Genomic DNA, 14,139 nt, shown 5'->3' with positions numbered 1-14,139 from the left:
TCAACATGTAGAATCAAGACTGGCCAGTTATTAGTTTTAATATTGCTCGGTTTAATTGTACAATAGTAGAAACAAGGCTGGCCAGTTATCAGTTCCAACATTGCATCCTGGCCGGTTTAATTCTACAACATGTAGAATCAAGACTGGCCAGTTATTAGTTTTAATATTGCTCGGTTTAATTGTACAATAGTAGAATCAAGACTAGCTAATTATTGTTTTGTAATTTCTATACTAGTCATTAGTTACAGAATTTCATACTGGCCAGATAGCTTGTACAACATGTAGAATCAAGACTGGCCAGTCATCAGTTTTAATATTGCATCCTGGCCGGTTTAATTGTACAATAGTAGAATCAAGACTGGCCGGTTTTCAATCACAACATTGCATCCCGGCCGGTTTAATTCTACAACATGTAGAATCAAGACTGGCCGGTTTTCAATCACAACATTGCATCCCGGCCGGTTTAATTGTACAATAGTAGAATCAAGACTGGCCGGTTTTCAATCACAACATTGCATTCCGGCCGGTTTGATTTTACAACAGTAGAATCAAGACTGGCTGGTTTTCAATTCCAACATTGCATCCCGGCCGGTTTAATTCTACAACATGTAGAATCAAGACTGGCCAGTTATTAGTTTTAATATTGCTCGGTTTAATTGTACAATAGTAGAATCAAGGCTGATCAGTCATTGGTTTCAGATTTGTATACTGGTCAGATAGTTCCTACGACATGTATGATCAAGACTGGCTGGTTATTGGTTTCAACATTTCATACCGGCCGACTTGATTCTGTCTATTGTAGAATCAAGGCTAACCAGTTATTGGTATCAGAATTACATGGACTGCATAGGGTAGATATAAGCTAGTTATATACTCTTATAAGGGCCAGCCATGTACATACATGCTGTAGGAACCATCTGGCCAGTCCATATCTTAAATACAATTATCTCGGCCAGCTGTGGACTACATAGAGTGGAGCTAGTGCTAGCTAAGCTACCTTGTCATTCATTAGCATTGAGAATTATCCTGTCATATTTTTCCTAGCAAAGACAGTATACCAGATCAAAGTATAAATTGACATCCATTGAAATTTTTCTCTGCCTCCTCAACAAATCTTCCCCACATCAAGACCTGCTGATAAGCATAGGCTTGATGACCAGGTCTGGTGGCTTGGCCACCCCTTCTCTCCCATTCATTCTGGTGGTACTTGAACCAGTTTATGGTCCAACCCATTTCATGTCTTACCAGCCTTAATTCCTCTTGCCATCTATTCCATCTAGCCTTAGCCTTCAACCAGTTCACCCTGTAGACTAGATCGGTTGGAGCTTTAGTGACATATCATAGAGATAAAGATTTTTTCTTACATTCATCTATCCAGGCATCGTCTTGACCTTGGCTTGCATTATTTCCCCTCCAAAACCAAGCCAGCCTGTCTGACCCTTGTCCAAATCTATTTTCTTCTGTCACCTCTTTGTCTATACTGAGCTCTGTAGGCGATATTGGCTGATAAAGACTCCCCAAGGTGGCTTTGTCCATGCCTAGACCTTCCATTGCTGACCTTGCCCTCTGATAGCTTCTTACACACTTGTCAATTTTGAGCTGACAGCGTTGAGCTTCTTGCTTTGACCTAGTCCCAGCCCATGTAGAATTAGCACTTCGAAAATACTGACGATAGATGATGGCCTTATGACCAAGGGCCATTCGAAGCTTTTCGAGGCAGTCATTGGCTTGGCCCTTTCGAAGTTCTAATTCTTCAGCTTGGAGGGGACCCAGTCCGAGAGCCAATGCATCCTGGTAGGGCACTGATGATGGCATCCAGATACCCATCTCTTCAGCCAAGATTTCTTCGTCAATATACTCTGAGATCTCTTCATCTGAGACCTCTCCCCAACCATTTTCATCATGACCTGCATAGCAGAATCTAGGATCGTCGGAATGCACTGTTGCAGTTCCAAGATCCATACCAGCAGTCATGGCATCAGCTGTTTCATGAAATTTAGCTATCCTAGCTGTCAATCTCTGTCGCTTCTCTTCTATAGAAACTTTCTGTCCTGGGGTTGCATCAGTAGGAAGTTGTCGAATATCTGCCCTTAGTCCATCCCTAAAATAGTACTATGTCAAACGGTTTCTCTATTTTTATTGGTTACATACTGTAAATCCTCCAGATTGATGCCAGTAATGAGCCAAGAGACTGTCCCAGGTTTGCTAGTGTCGGTATTCTCAGACTCAGTTAATTTGAGTCTAATCTCTGCCATAGTTGGAGCTAGATACAAATACTGATCAGATGTCTATACAAGAATAGCAGCCTCACAACTAGACAGAGTTCACTTACCTTTGTTCATCTGCAACTGATAGATGTCAAGATACTCTCCACGTTGTTCCATGGCCTTTTTCTCATCGATCTTCCATATCGAAATCTTCTCAGGGTCCAGAGACAGAGTGAGCTCGTCAAAGGGAGACTTTGTGTCATCAACACCTTTGAGAGCCCGTTTGTACTTTTTCAAGAGAGTCTTCACTGGAAGCTCAATTGTCAAGCTTGTTCAAATGCAAAATTTGGAGGGCTTACTTATTCCCACTATTTTTTTCCAGTTTGAGTCTCGCATATGATCATCAAGAACTTCTTGACGGTGAGCCTGACTCATTGACCGAGCAGTTGGGGAGATCTTATTGAATGGTGCCCACAGAGTCTCCAAAATCTCCCCATCAACATGTCCAGCCCCTTGAATAAAGTTGAGGCTGTACCTTGCAAAGCAAGCTAATTTGTGAGCGCTAAGATGGAATTTTCCAACTGCTGGAACGATGTGCATATTTTCAGGTACAGACAAGCCCTTGCTCTGGGCTACTCTCTGTAGAAAATTAATGCTCCACTGACACCCCACATCATAAATGATGAGGGAAGAGTCTATACCAGCTGAATGATAATTCAATGCATTGCATATTGAGTAGTCGATATTCATGTGTCTAAAAATTACCTGAGCTTGCATAACATGTTGATTTGGAGGACATACACAGACCTTTCGCCCTTCTGAAAATCAACTATACTATGAGGAACAAAGCATCCATGTCGAGCACAAGCAGTTGCTCCTACACCTGTAGCTCGAAGATTGCTCCTGCTGATATTGGCTGCATTTACTGCACGATGATTGCTGCAAGAAGACCGCTACAAAGATAGTGAAGCATGAACGAAAAGTGGTTGTCATGAGCCAACTCACCTCTTTACTTTCTACAGCCGATGACAGATGAGTCTGGTATTCTTGATCTTTCACCATATACCCAAGCCCGTCTGACAAACTAATGTCCAACTGTGGTTTTCTCATTACCATATGTTGAGCAGTGAAGTTCCCGTCTACCACATATCTTTGTGAAACAAGCCAACTGTACAAACAGGTAAGCATAAGGTTAAAAATGTGCAAAAAAGAAAAGTAGAAGTCTCTCTCCGGACCAACTCTCTGGCTGGCATGTCTTTGAGTGACATCTATGCACCTCAGTTTAACCGGCCAGCATGGTTATGCATGCTATCTGTGTCAAGCTAGCAAGCCAATTTAATGTGCCGGCCGGCCTGGTTTTACATCCAGTCTATGCCATGCTGGCCAGCTTGATTAGAACATAAGTCAGTCCGGCCGGAGCTCTCGTACACTATGCAGTGTAGGGCTAGCCAGTGAGTATGATATTCTCAAGTGTGGTAGAGAAATTGAGTCGCCTCTCCTTAGAATGAGATGGATAAATGACTTGCCTTTCATATCTGGCTTGCCAGTCAGGAGGTAGGTTAATCCCAGGCTGTGGACAAGCAGGGCAAAACCAAGCCAGATCACCCTTGTCCGGTTTCTGCTCATCATTATGGGCAAAGCCAAACCATTTTCGACTCATCAAGTCTCTCCACAGTCGAGACACTCTCATAAGTTCTCGATATCGATTCTAGAAAAACAAATTGGTACTGTTAGTTTAACTTTCACCAAGAAGACTTATAAGACTTACAGGAACAGTATCTGGGAAACAGTTATTGGTCATTCGACGGATTTTTTCAAAGAAGCTGGATGCTGAAGTCTTGCACTCCAGTGCATCAATTAGAAAATGATTGAGGACATCAAAAGTAAAGGCAGTCTGTGGTCGAGTGGTACTGGCTGGAAATAATTTAGCTTTCAGCAATTGCAAATGCTGCTGACAATCGACCCCAGGACAGCTGCACCAGACAACGTTGTGCAAAAACACTCCAGTGGAATGTACAATGGTCAACTTGGTTGGTATAGTTGAACCATGAACTGTCTCCATTGGTGAAAAATGGCCTCTGCGTCCATCGGAATATTCTCCCATGCATGCATGTCGTCAGAAAATGGACATGGTTGTCCCCCATGGCCCATATACCAGATAAAACCCAATTCTTCAAGTGATGTGTCGTTGAAGCATTTCCCAGTCCACTCTTGAACCTTGTGGAAGGGCAAAAACTGGTGAGCATTGACAATGCAAGAACGACAGAATGTCTGATCTCCACTGCAAGTCAAACAGCGGAATTTCCCTTCACCAATCTGACAAGACTGGCACTGGGATACATCGGAGGGTTTCTCCAAGTCTCGGAAAGGCAGATATTCTTGGATGAAGTCATTTTGTGTCTGGTCGTAATAATCTCTATTTAGTACATCATTAAAAGACACTGAATCACTATGCTTGCCTTGGTTTTTCTTTGTGAGTTCTCTACATAGGAAACAAAGTCACCAAGGGTTTGTCTATCAAAATCTTCATGACTGTTTTGCAACCCTTGAGTGTCTTCTCTAATACGTTTACGAGGGCTGGAGGATGGAGATGGTGTTGGGGCAGTGTCATAAAGGCTATCAGCGCATGATTCCACCCAGGTTGGCTTCCTTCTCTTTCCAATGACTTGTTTATGAGACACATAGGCAACATCAAGGTCCTTGCCTTTAGACAAACGACCTCTTCCTTGGAAGGAAAATGTAGCTGCCTTGAGTCGAGTTTTTTTCTTGGGAGACATAGGGTTACGTGTGGGGGGAAAAATTGATATTATCAACATTCTATTTTTGATAGTTGAAACCATTCATAGGAATCACTAGATCACATCAACTAATCTAGTAGGTATACTGTCAAACACTTGATTTGTCCCATTCCACCCCTCCTCCTCCAAGAACCACTCCTTTCTTATCATCTACTTGTCACAACAAATAACTATCCTGCTGCCCCACCATCTGCAAAAAATAGGCCTGTGTTGGAAAGGGGGGTCTGGATACCCCGCATCTAGAGTGGATTTTATCCCTCATAAAATGGGCAATAACGAGCCTTTCTCCCGGACCCCATGGACCAATAGAATGTTGTAAAACCTTCCCGGAAATGAAGACCATTGTCCCAGGGTAATAATCCAGTTCGGCCCCAACATCTGCTAATGTCAACTTAGCCTCATGGCCACTGCCTAAACTAATCAGAAGATCAAAAAGAGAAGGTGCGCCACCAGAATCTCTGTGTGATAAAGTTGTACGATTTGCAATTATTTCCAATCCTGAGAAGATCGAGGGCCAATCACAGATGGGTGGTGATGTTCTATCAGAACCTTGAAGTTCCTCAATAATACGAGTGATTGCCAAGGTGCCTGCTTCGAATAGATCTGGAGCCGATACAGCGGTAATGGCATTCCAGAAAGATTCAGTAGCTGATAAAGCAGCTAGCCACTCTTGGACTTCCACAGACTTATAGGAAGCCGAGGTAACCATTGGGTCTTCCAGTCTCTGCAAATGAAATCAAACAAAGTCAAAAGTAGCTAAACAACCACTAAATTTGGCCTATACCTCGTGTCTTTGCATAAAATATGCTGGTGATACTGTGACTCTGCCTGCTCCAAATTCTCCACCCCCCTCTGGGACAACAAAGCCTTGAGATCGCCAAGACTGTTGGGTGGAGGACGTAATTGTTTCAAGAAGTAAAGTCCGTAAACCCTTAGTGGCTGAGTTCACATATTCCTAATTTAATTTATCAATTGATGAGGGGAATTCCCAAGGAAGAATGAACATACAACCCGAGAAGAAGACAGAATATTTGGCAAGTAAATTGTTAAAATTTTACCTTGCCTGTCCACAATAGTAGCTGGTACTGAAATTTTACCGATCATAGCTGCAGAAAAGTACTTTGGTAGCTGATTGGTATTAGCGAGGGGACCATCAGATTTAGGTGTAGAGACTTTGGCCATTTCGGCAAATCTGTCAACATCCCAATCCACATAATCTGCAAATGATGTGAATTTAAAACCAGGTGATATCTTGCAGAGTGAAACAACTCACAAGGATTTACCATTGCATGGGCAACTGTCAGTGCAGCTCGATTGATCTCATATTCTGAGATTGACGCAGAAGCATGGAAGTTGACATCACGTGTTGCTAAGCAACTGTCTAGCTCATGTCCAATTCTTAATCTTAAGTGAGACCATTTAATAGAGCGGATCAAATAAGGCCCTAAATATAACCTCTCACCTTGCTTTGTGTAGAAGGTGAGTTTGCAATATCCCCCCTCTGAAGATCCCTGTTGCTGATGATTTTCCCATAATTTCCTTGATCCTTGTGGTCAGAGCTGCTCTCAGCTTGATTGATTGACTCATTTGTTGGTCCATGGTGAGCAAGGAAAATTTTCAACCAGCTCGTTCGGATCAAGACTCAATTTAACTTATATGAAATGATTCCGAAAAAATTGTCCCGCGATCAAATTTGGATATATGAATGGAATCTACTGATGGAAGACTGATTAAATGAAGTCTTGCCCAGATTGTGACATAATTAGTACTGTAATAACTCGCTCAGATGCTGGAAGAGTGAAGACTAATATTGGCAGACTACCACAGAAGAATGAATGATATTCTGAATCTGGGACTACACTGTGGGATCCCTGTCTCAAATAACAGGAGACACTTCCAGCTGGAGTTCAACGCCTTGAGAGACAGCAAGGACTCACTTATTAAGAATGCAATCACAAAAACAGTAGTGTATAATAGTAAATTGGCATCCGGAGGACCAGGACAAGTAGCAATGACGCCATATGATACAAACTGCCCTGCACCATCAGAAGGCTGACTCTTCCCTTCTGACCATGGAGGGGAGATACCTCTGAGGTTACCTCTGAGGCATATACTGGCTAGCCCGCCCTCAAAACTGTTCGTGTTAAGAGTTCTGCCTCAGAGGTAATACTTCGTTAGCTACACCTATACTGTAGGGTATTGAAAATGTTTTCTTTGTTAACCGAAGAAAACATTCTCAATACCCTGCAGTATAGGTGTAGCCAACTTACCTCTGAGGCAGAACTCTTAACACGAACAGTTTTGAGGGCGGGCTAGCCTCTAAGTGGCCTGTAGGGTATTGAGAATGTTTTCTTCGGTTAACAAAGAAAACATCTTCAATACCCTACAGTATATGCCTCAGAGGTAAGTTAGCTACACCTATACTGCAGGGTATTGAGAAACCCTGCAGGCCACTTAGAGGCTAGCCCGCCCTCAAAACTGTTCGTGTTAAGAGTTCTGCCTCAGAGGTAAGTTGGCTACACCTATACTGCAGGGTATTGAGAATGTTTTCTTCGGTTAACAAAGAAAACATTTTCAATACCCTACAGTATAGGTGTAGCTAACGAAGTATTACCTCTGAGGCAGAACTCTTAACACGAACAGTTTGGAGATACCTCTGAGGTTACCTCTGAGGCTGGCTAGCCCGCCCTCAAAACTGTTCGTGTTAAGAGTTTTGCCTCAGAGGTAATACTTAGTTAGCTACACCTATACTGTAGGGTATTGAAAATGTTTTCTTTGTTAACCGAAGAAAACATTCTCAATACCCTACAGTATAGGTGTAGCTAACTAAGTATTACCTCTGAGGCAGAACTCTTAACACGAACAGTTTTGAGGGCGGGCTAGCCTCTAAGCGGCCTGTAGGGTATTGAGAATGTCCGTCAGTCCAAAATATGCTAGCAGCCCAGGCAGATGGTGACAATGACGCCATATGATGACTCCCCTCTGTGGTCAGAAGGCAATTTCAAAGAAGAATCAACCTTCTGACCGGGAAGGGAAGTTTGTATCATATGGCGTCATGGCTACTTGTCCTAGTGTTCTGCCACCATCTGCCTATGCCAATAGTATATTTTGACTGGCAGACAATAATCAATGATAGCGTCCTTCAGCATGTCAATGGTGAGCCGCATCAAGGCAGAATTGAGATCTACATAACACATTATCTATCTAAGACATGTAGTAGATAATAGTTGCTTTGGTCTGTGCAGCGTTTGATTATTATACACTACTGTGCTTTTGCGCTTGCTTTCTTAATAAGGCTCTTTGCTAATATACACACGGTCACGTGACCTTTTCAGCCGGCAGCAAATAAAGTGCATCCATCAACATACATTTTCAAATACAAAGTACGAGTGACAATAAATTTTACTACAAGTAAGCAAACAAATAAAGTAACAAATACAAAAGGGGAGGCGAGACTTCAATGAGGGGGCCCTCCTCACCAAAGCCTCAACACTCCAGGTGAAAATGTATGTAGCAAATATAATATAATACAATACAAATTTGTCCTGTAGAAACGTTAGACCGAAATTTAAGACAAGATTAACACTTAACTAGAGAGCACTTGCCACACAAAAGTACCGGCAGGTTCAGCAGTCTAGAGAACAAAACAGATCAGTTAAGGTCATCAGGAATTGAGCGCTTACCACCATTAAAAAGTTGGAGCAGGCTATTAAAAAGTCGGAGCAGGAGCCACTGACAAGTGGCATGCACTGCGATACCGCCAATTCCAAGAAGCAGGAGCCACTGACAAGTGGCATGCACTGCGCTGAGCCCCAGTCCCAATAAGCAGGAGCCACTAACAAGTGGCATGCACTGCGATACCGCCAATTCCAAGAAGCAGGAGCCACTGACAAGTGGCATGCACTGCGCTGAGCCCCAGTCCCAATAAGCAGGAGCCACTAACAAGTGGCATGCACTGCGCTACCGCCAATTTCAAGAAGCAGGAGCCACTGACAAGTGGCATGCACTGCGCAACCCCCAGTTCCTATAAGCAGGAGCCACTGACAAGTGGCATGCACTGCGCAACCCCCAGTTCCAATAAGCAGAATACTAAATAGAACAGACATTAGCAAACGGACGCGAGAGAAGAAGGACTTACGTTTAAGGAACTGGAAGGCGCTCAAAGGGAGGAGTGGCTCTAACTGCGCCATCCAAAGTCCTGAAATTCGTAAGTATAATACTAAATAGAACAAACGTTAGCAAACGGACATGAGAGAGGAAGGACTTACGTTGGGAACTGGAGGGCGCTCAAAGGGAGGAGTGGCTCTAACTGCCATCCAAAGTCCCGAAATTCGTAAGTATAATCCTAAATAGAACAAACGTTAGCAAGCGGACGCGGGAAAAGAAGGACTTACGTTGGGAACTGGAGGGCGCTCAAAGGGAGGAGTGGCTCTAACTGCCATCCAAAGTCCCGAAATTCGTAAGTATAATCCTAAATAGAACAAACGTTAGCAAGCGGACGCGGGAAAAGAAGGACTTACGTTGGGAACTGGAGGGCGCTCAAAAAGAGGAGTGGCTCTAACTGCCATCCAAAGTCCCGAAATTCGTAAGTATAATCCTAAATAGAACAAACGTTAGCAAGCAGACGCGGGAAAAGAAGGACTTACGTTAGGGAACTGCCAGGAGGGCGCTCAAAGGGAGGAGTGGCTGTCACTGCGCCATCCAAAGTCTCCAAAATCCTAAGTACAACAGACATTAGCAAGCGGGTGTGAGCAATTAAGTACTTACCTTGAGAAACCTCAAGGGAAAGAGAGTATATGTAAATGAAAACAGTTAGTAAGTAGGCGCACCACCAAAGTTGAACTTACTATGTTTGAAGGGCGACTGTAGGGTAGTACCTTTGAATTCTTGCAGCTGCAGTCTGCAAGAACCCAAAGGAGTACACCGGAAGTCGCCCTGAAGTAACGGCACTGGCAGAAATAAAGGATGAAGGAGAATGATGAAGGTAAGACGAAAGAAGAGATTGAACCGTGAGAACTGATTGTTGTTGTTCATATTCACGTGTCAGTTTGTTATTGTTTGTAAATAGTCACGTGATTATCAACAATGAACTCAACAGCGTCATAATATTGGCTAATCCACAATTCAACGCGTCGCGTGTCAAAAATCCACAAATTCAACACGTGCCGGCGCGCCGGCACGTGTTGAGTGGATTTTTGACACGCGACGCGTTGAATTGTGGATTAGCCAATATTATGACGCTGTTGAGTTTATTGTTGATAATCACGTGACTATTTGGATCTGTTTGTCACAATCAACCAACGTTCAAACTTGTTCATTTCTTTCTAAGTACATTCAGCCGGCGCTCTCCTCTCTTTGCATCTGTTTGAACTACATAACTGTAAGTGCTATTTGCCGTGTCATCTACTAATTTGAATATATCTATAATAGTCTCTCTTCACCATGGTGAAGTCTAAACAAACCTGCAAGAAGTCCACCGGTGGCACCGCGCCACGAATTGCCTTGTCGTTGCCGGCATCTACTGGAGCGGTCACTGCGCCGGGTGAGCTGAATGTGAGAGAGCCGTCTGAACACAACGAGGTAAGTGATTAGTTACCTACTATTTGCACTAACACGCGTCTTTATTTGCAGTTTTGTCTCATCTGCAGAGACGGTTCTGTAGGGGAAGATTGCCTCTTCCTCTGCAGCACCTGTCCGCGGGTGATGTGTTCAAACTGCATGAACATCCCGCCTGCCAGTGCACACGCGGTGCAGGCCGATGACGTCACGTTCGTCTGCATATCTTGCCATGTTGGCATGGAACGACACGGGCGCGCATCTCAGTCGCCCTATTTTGTAAGTTTTTTCGTTTATTTCATGCTAACTAACATTCACTTCATTTTATAGGGTTTTTACAGGAAGGGGCAACCGCTCCTTCCTTCATTCCTCCAAATTCGTGCTACGTTGGAGGTTTCACTCCATTCCCAACTGTCTTCGGCACCCACGCTCATGCTCCATCTCGTCCTCGTCGACCACGACGTCACCGGCGGCTGTTTCGAACTGGCCTCCGAATTCCTTCGGCCATACTTCCCCAGCGGAGGGTTTGAATTTCGGTCCATCGTGTTCGACATCGGCAATGCCTCAAAGATCGACGAGTACCGGTTGCAGGCGACTGCCATCATCCAGTCGCTGATGAGCTCCAACTGGGCTCGTGTCGTCGTCGCCATCACTAACCACACCGACAACGAGCATGGAGATCCATTTATTGGGTACGAGGGCAACAAGAAGTCATACGTTTCGGCACGCGTTCACTCTGTAAGTGGCATTTTTTTGACTAACATTGTATTTGCTCATTTGACACCAAAGGTTCTCGATGTTCTGCTTTCACCTTGGCATCCCCTGATTCATGGTGCCGCGGAATCATACTTATGGCTGTTTTCGTGTGGCGCGCTCATCAACAACGTCACTTCCTTTTCAGGCTTGCAACAGGCGGTCATAGAGTAAGTCCATTTGATCTTATCTTTGCAAATACTAACTAACCCTAACAGTCATCGCATCACAGCCACTATTGGCTTTAATGCTGTTCGTTTTCAGCCGAGTTTCGCCACCCACCTTTTGCTCGCATTCGCGGAGCTGGTCATCATCGAGCGTTTGCCCATTCACATCGTCTTCCCTGACATGTTGGGCCAGTCCTACAAACTTGGGCGCCACACTGACGTGTTCTTGCTGATGCCTGACAACTCAGGTTCGTTGGCCGTTACCAAGTTCGCCTGGACGCATTCCCAACTTCGCCCCTGGGGTCAGTACCTGCCGGTCCAGTGCCCACAGTGTGGGTGGAGTAACGCCTGGTGTTCTGTCAACATGCACAAAGATTACATCTTTGAATGCAAGAATGGCCAATGTAGGAAAAAGTATGTATTCTCACAACCACCTCATTCCAGGATCCTTTTGCCAGGCAAAAGACCTGGCTCCTGCTGGATTTCGGTTGTCTTGAGGCCCATGCCTAGTGTCCCTGATGAGGATGAGGATTAGGATACAATTATTTTGTCTTAGCTTTTTCGTACATCCCTTCATGTTTCATTTTTCTTCATCTTACTTGATTAGATACCCTCACCGCTCAATGGAAGTATAACGTGTTTTGGATCTTTTTACCTGATGTGAATTTGTCTATTATCTACACTGTCTAACTCCACTCAATGGAAGTATAATGTGCCTTTAATCTTGTTACTTGATGTGAATTTGACCGTCTCAATATATCCAATTTGATAATTGATTCAAGATAAAAATTGCAGGTAGGCTGGTACAGGCGGTAGGAGGGTGGCTAGCCGAAATTAATTTGAACACCCATGTTTATCAACAATAACGTGTGACTTTTCATAAGTCACACGTTATTGTTGATAAACATGGGTGTTCAAATTAATTTCGGCTAGCCACCCTCCTACCGCCTGTACCAGCCTACCTGCAATTTTTATCTTGAATCAATTACGATGTCTACCGACTGGTCTATTGCCTTTAAGCCAATTCTCGACCTTCACTCTAAGGCCATTTTTGCTGCAGGTTCCTCATCTGTTGGAAAGCCTGTGGTGAGGAAGATTCGGAGGGCCATACTAGCTGCTCAAGACGAGCAAGAGGAACCCATTGCCTTGCCTACTTCCTTGAAAAAGGTCACAAAATTCTTATACTGTACATGTATTTAGTTGTCTGATGATATACATAAATGTTACCTACAGGCAATAAAAGAATACTATGCCAAAAGTCTCAAAGACAAGGAAGAGGCAGACGAACGTGAGGCAGCGAGTCGCCCAAGAGAACCATCTTTCTATAAGAAACCCCTGTCTGAGTGGGACGTAGCACAGAAATTATTTAAGCAGGAGATCGACTCATATGACAAGGCCCAACAACAGAGTAAAGGCTTGGAGTATTCAATCAAGTACCGCACTGGGAATGCCAGGGAGTGGTTCAACAACATGACACCTTCACAACAGCAGGAGGTCAAGTTTGCCATGAAGAAATGGAATGAGGAGGGGGCGCCAGAAGAAACTCAGGCAATGTAAGTTTTACTTCAAATCTACAGTTATTCCAGTCTAACACTTTGGCTTGAGATATCGTAAGAATAACCTCAAGAAAACTCTGGAAGATTTTGCAGAGCAAATTCGGCGCACCATGGGTTGTCGCATAGTAATGCTTGTTAGTCATAAGAAAAAAGCTAGTCAGACATTGTCCGTCAGTCTGTAAGTCATCAAATCAACATGGAAATCTCAAGACTAACTAAACTACTATAGACACGAAACTACGCCTCAGAATGCCAAGAAAAAATTTTCTGTGAGCTCGAGTGGTATCAAGGAGTGGGCTGCAAATGGATTTGAATCCTTTGGAGAATGGTCTAAGACTGAATTTTGTACGTGTTTCATTTGATTTTAAATATCATGCTCACTGACTATTAAATTGATAGACCCTTCAGAGGATTCAGACCATGCGGCTTCAGACTGTGAGGATGGACCTGTCTTACCTGAAATCATAGTAGATGATGAGGGGTATGCAAAACTTCCTCTTCGTGATGGTATTGGCCTCAAGGGCCAACACGAATTGATTAGAAGTATCTTTCATACTTCATACAGTAAGATCTAACATCTTCAATATGTGCATGACATTTGATTGACTCAATGGTTTGTAGAAGTCTGCACAGGTGGCTCTAGACCTGTACCTTGGGGCGTGATAACTGCCAGCCCGTCCAATTATTTGGAACCTGGTTCAGTTCCCACAGGATTTGTGGTCAAAGACCCTTCTCATATGAAGACAGAGGAGGTAAATCGTCTATGGATGCATTGGGAACGACGTTCTGCTACAAATCAGAAGCTAGTTGTCTTTATTAAGGCCAAGGATGCTGATATTCGGGTCACTGGGAAGTCCAAGACGAAAGTAGTGAGCACCCTAGACTTAGATGAAGAAGATCAAGGCCGCCGGCTCCATTTGCCTCTCATTTCACAGAACGTACAACACAGCCGCTCATGAGACAACACCAGATGATGTTGCCATCAATGACCGATACACATTTTTAGAAACCCTTAGCAAGAATGAAAACTACTTGGAGCTTGTGGACGCCACTAGGGACCTGGCAATATTAGCCAAACAGAATGTTAGTGTCACTTGGTGCG

At 43.9% G+C, this 14,139-nt stretch overlaps 5 protein-coding genes across 5 annotated transcripts; 2 read left to right on the top strand and 3 right to left on the bottom strand.

Annotated features, from left to right (window-relative positions):
- Positions 1–534: 534 nt before the first annotated feature.
- Positions 535–4,269, bottom strand: HD556DRAFT_1315186 (uncharacterized protein; the record flags this gene model as incomplete). Its single annotated transcript, XM_041301113.1, has 13 exons — positions 535–599; positions 776–793; positions 816–842; positions 902–997; positions 1,080–1,325; positions 1,365–2,101; positions 2,152–2,263; positions 2,333–2,515; positions 2,567–2,961; positions 3,015–3,160; positions 3,213–3,375; positions 3,800–3,915; positions 3,976–4,269. The coding sequence occupies 13 exons, from the start codon at positions 4,267–4,269 to the stop codon at positions 535–537; spliced, it is 2,598 nt and encodes an 865-aa protein (XP_041151807.1).
- A 62-nt stretch (positions 4,270–4,331) lies between these two features.
- Positions 4,332–4,508, bottom strand: HD556DRAFT_1197133 (uncharacterized protein; the record flags this gene model as incomplete). Its single annotated transcript, XM_041296301.1, has 1 exon — positions 4,332–4,508. A coding segment is annotated over one exon (177 nt), but the record flags the coding sequence as incomplete, so codon positions are not given.
- A 4,083-nt stretch (positions 4,509–8,591) lies between these two features.
- HD556DRAFT_1315184 (uncharacterized protein) lies at positions 8,592–10,039 on the bottom strand (the record flags this gene model as incomplete). The annotated part of the gene is made up of 11 exons (XM_041301112.1): positions 8,592–8,639; positions 8,689–8,711; positions 8,743–8,965; positions 9,051–9,094; positions 9,144–9,203; positions 9,316–9,350; positions 9,400–9,476; positions 9,526–9,562; positions 9,652–9,723; positions 9,773–9,782; positions 9,853–10,039. 11 exons carry the CDS (start codon positions 10,037–10,039, stop codon positions 8,592–8,594), a joined length of 816 nt encoding a protein of 271 aa, XP_041151805.1.
- Positions 10,040–10,447: 408 nt separating this feature from the next.
- HD556DRAFT_1315183 (uncharacterized protein) lies at positions 10,448–12,016 on the top strand (the record flags this gene model as incomplete). The annotated part of the gene is made up of 6 exons (XM_041301111.1): positions 10,448–10,585; positions 10,637–10,840; positions 10,892–11,299; positions 11,351–11,484; positions 11,533–11,895; positions 11,926–12,016. 6 exons carry the CDS (start codon positions 10,448–10,450, stop codon positions 12,014–12,016), a joined length of 1,338 nt encoding a protein of 445 aa, XP_041151804.1.
- Positions 12,017–12,471: 455 nt separating this feature from the next.
- HD556DRAFT_1451921 (uncharacterized protein) lies at positions 12,472–13,996 on the top strand (the record flags this gene model as incomplete). Its single annotated transcript, XM_041308057.1, has 6 exons — positions 12,472–12,648; positions 12,715–13,034; positions 13,087–13,215; positions 13,267–13,382; positions 13,437–13,601; positions 13,659–13,996. 6 exons carry the CDS (start codon positions 12,472–12,474, stop codon positions 13,994–13,996), a joined length of 1,245 nt encoding a protein of 414 aa, XP_041151803.1.
- Between the last annotated feature and the right edge of the window lie 143 nt (positions 13,997–14,139).

The sequence above is a fragment of the Suillus plorans genome, assembly GCF_016647745.1.
Source record: "Suillus plorans strain S12 chromosome Unknown HD556scaffold_166, whole genome shotgun sequence".
Taxonomy (NCBI): domain Eukaryota; kingdom Fungi; phylum Basidiomycota; class Agaricomycetes; order Boletales; family Suillaceae; genus Suillus; species Suillus plorans.
Note: the sequence above shows the minus strand (reverse complement) of the source record. Positions and strands in the feature narration are given on the sequence as shown.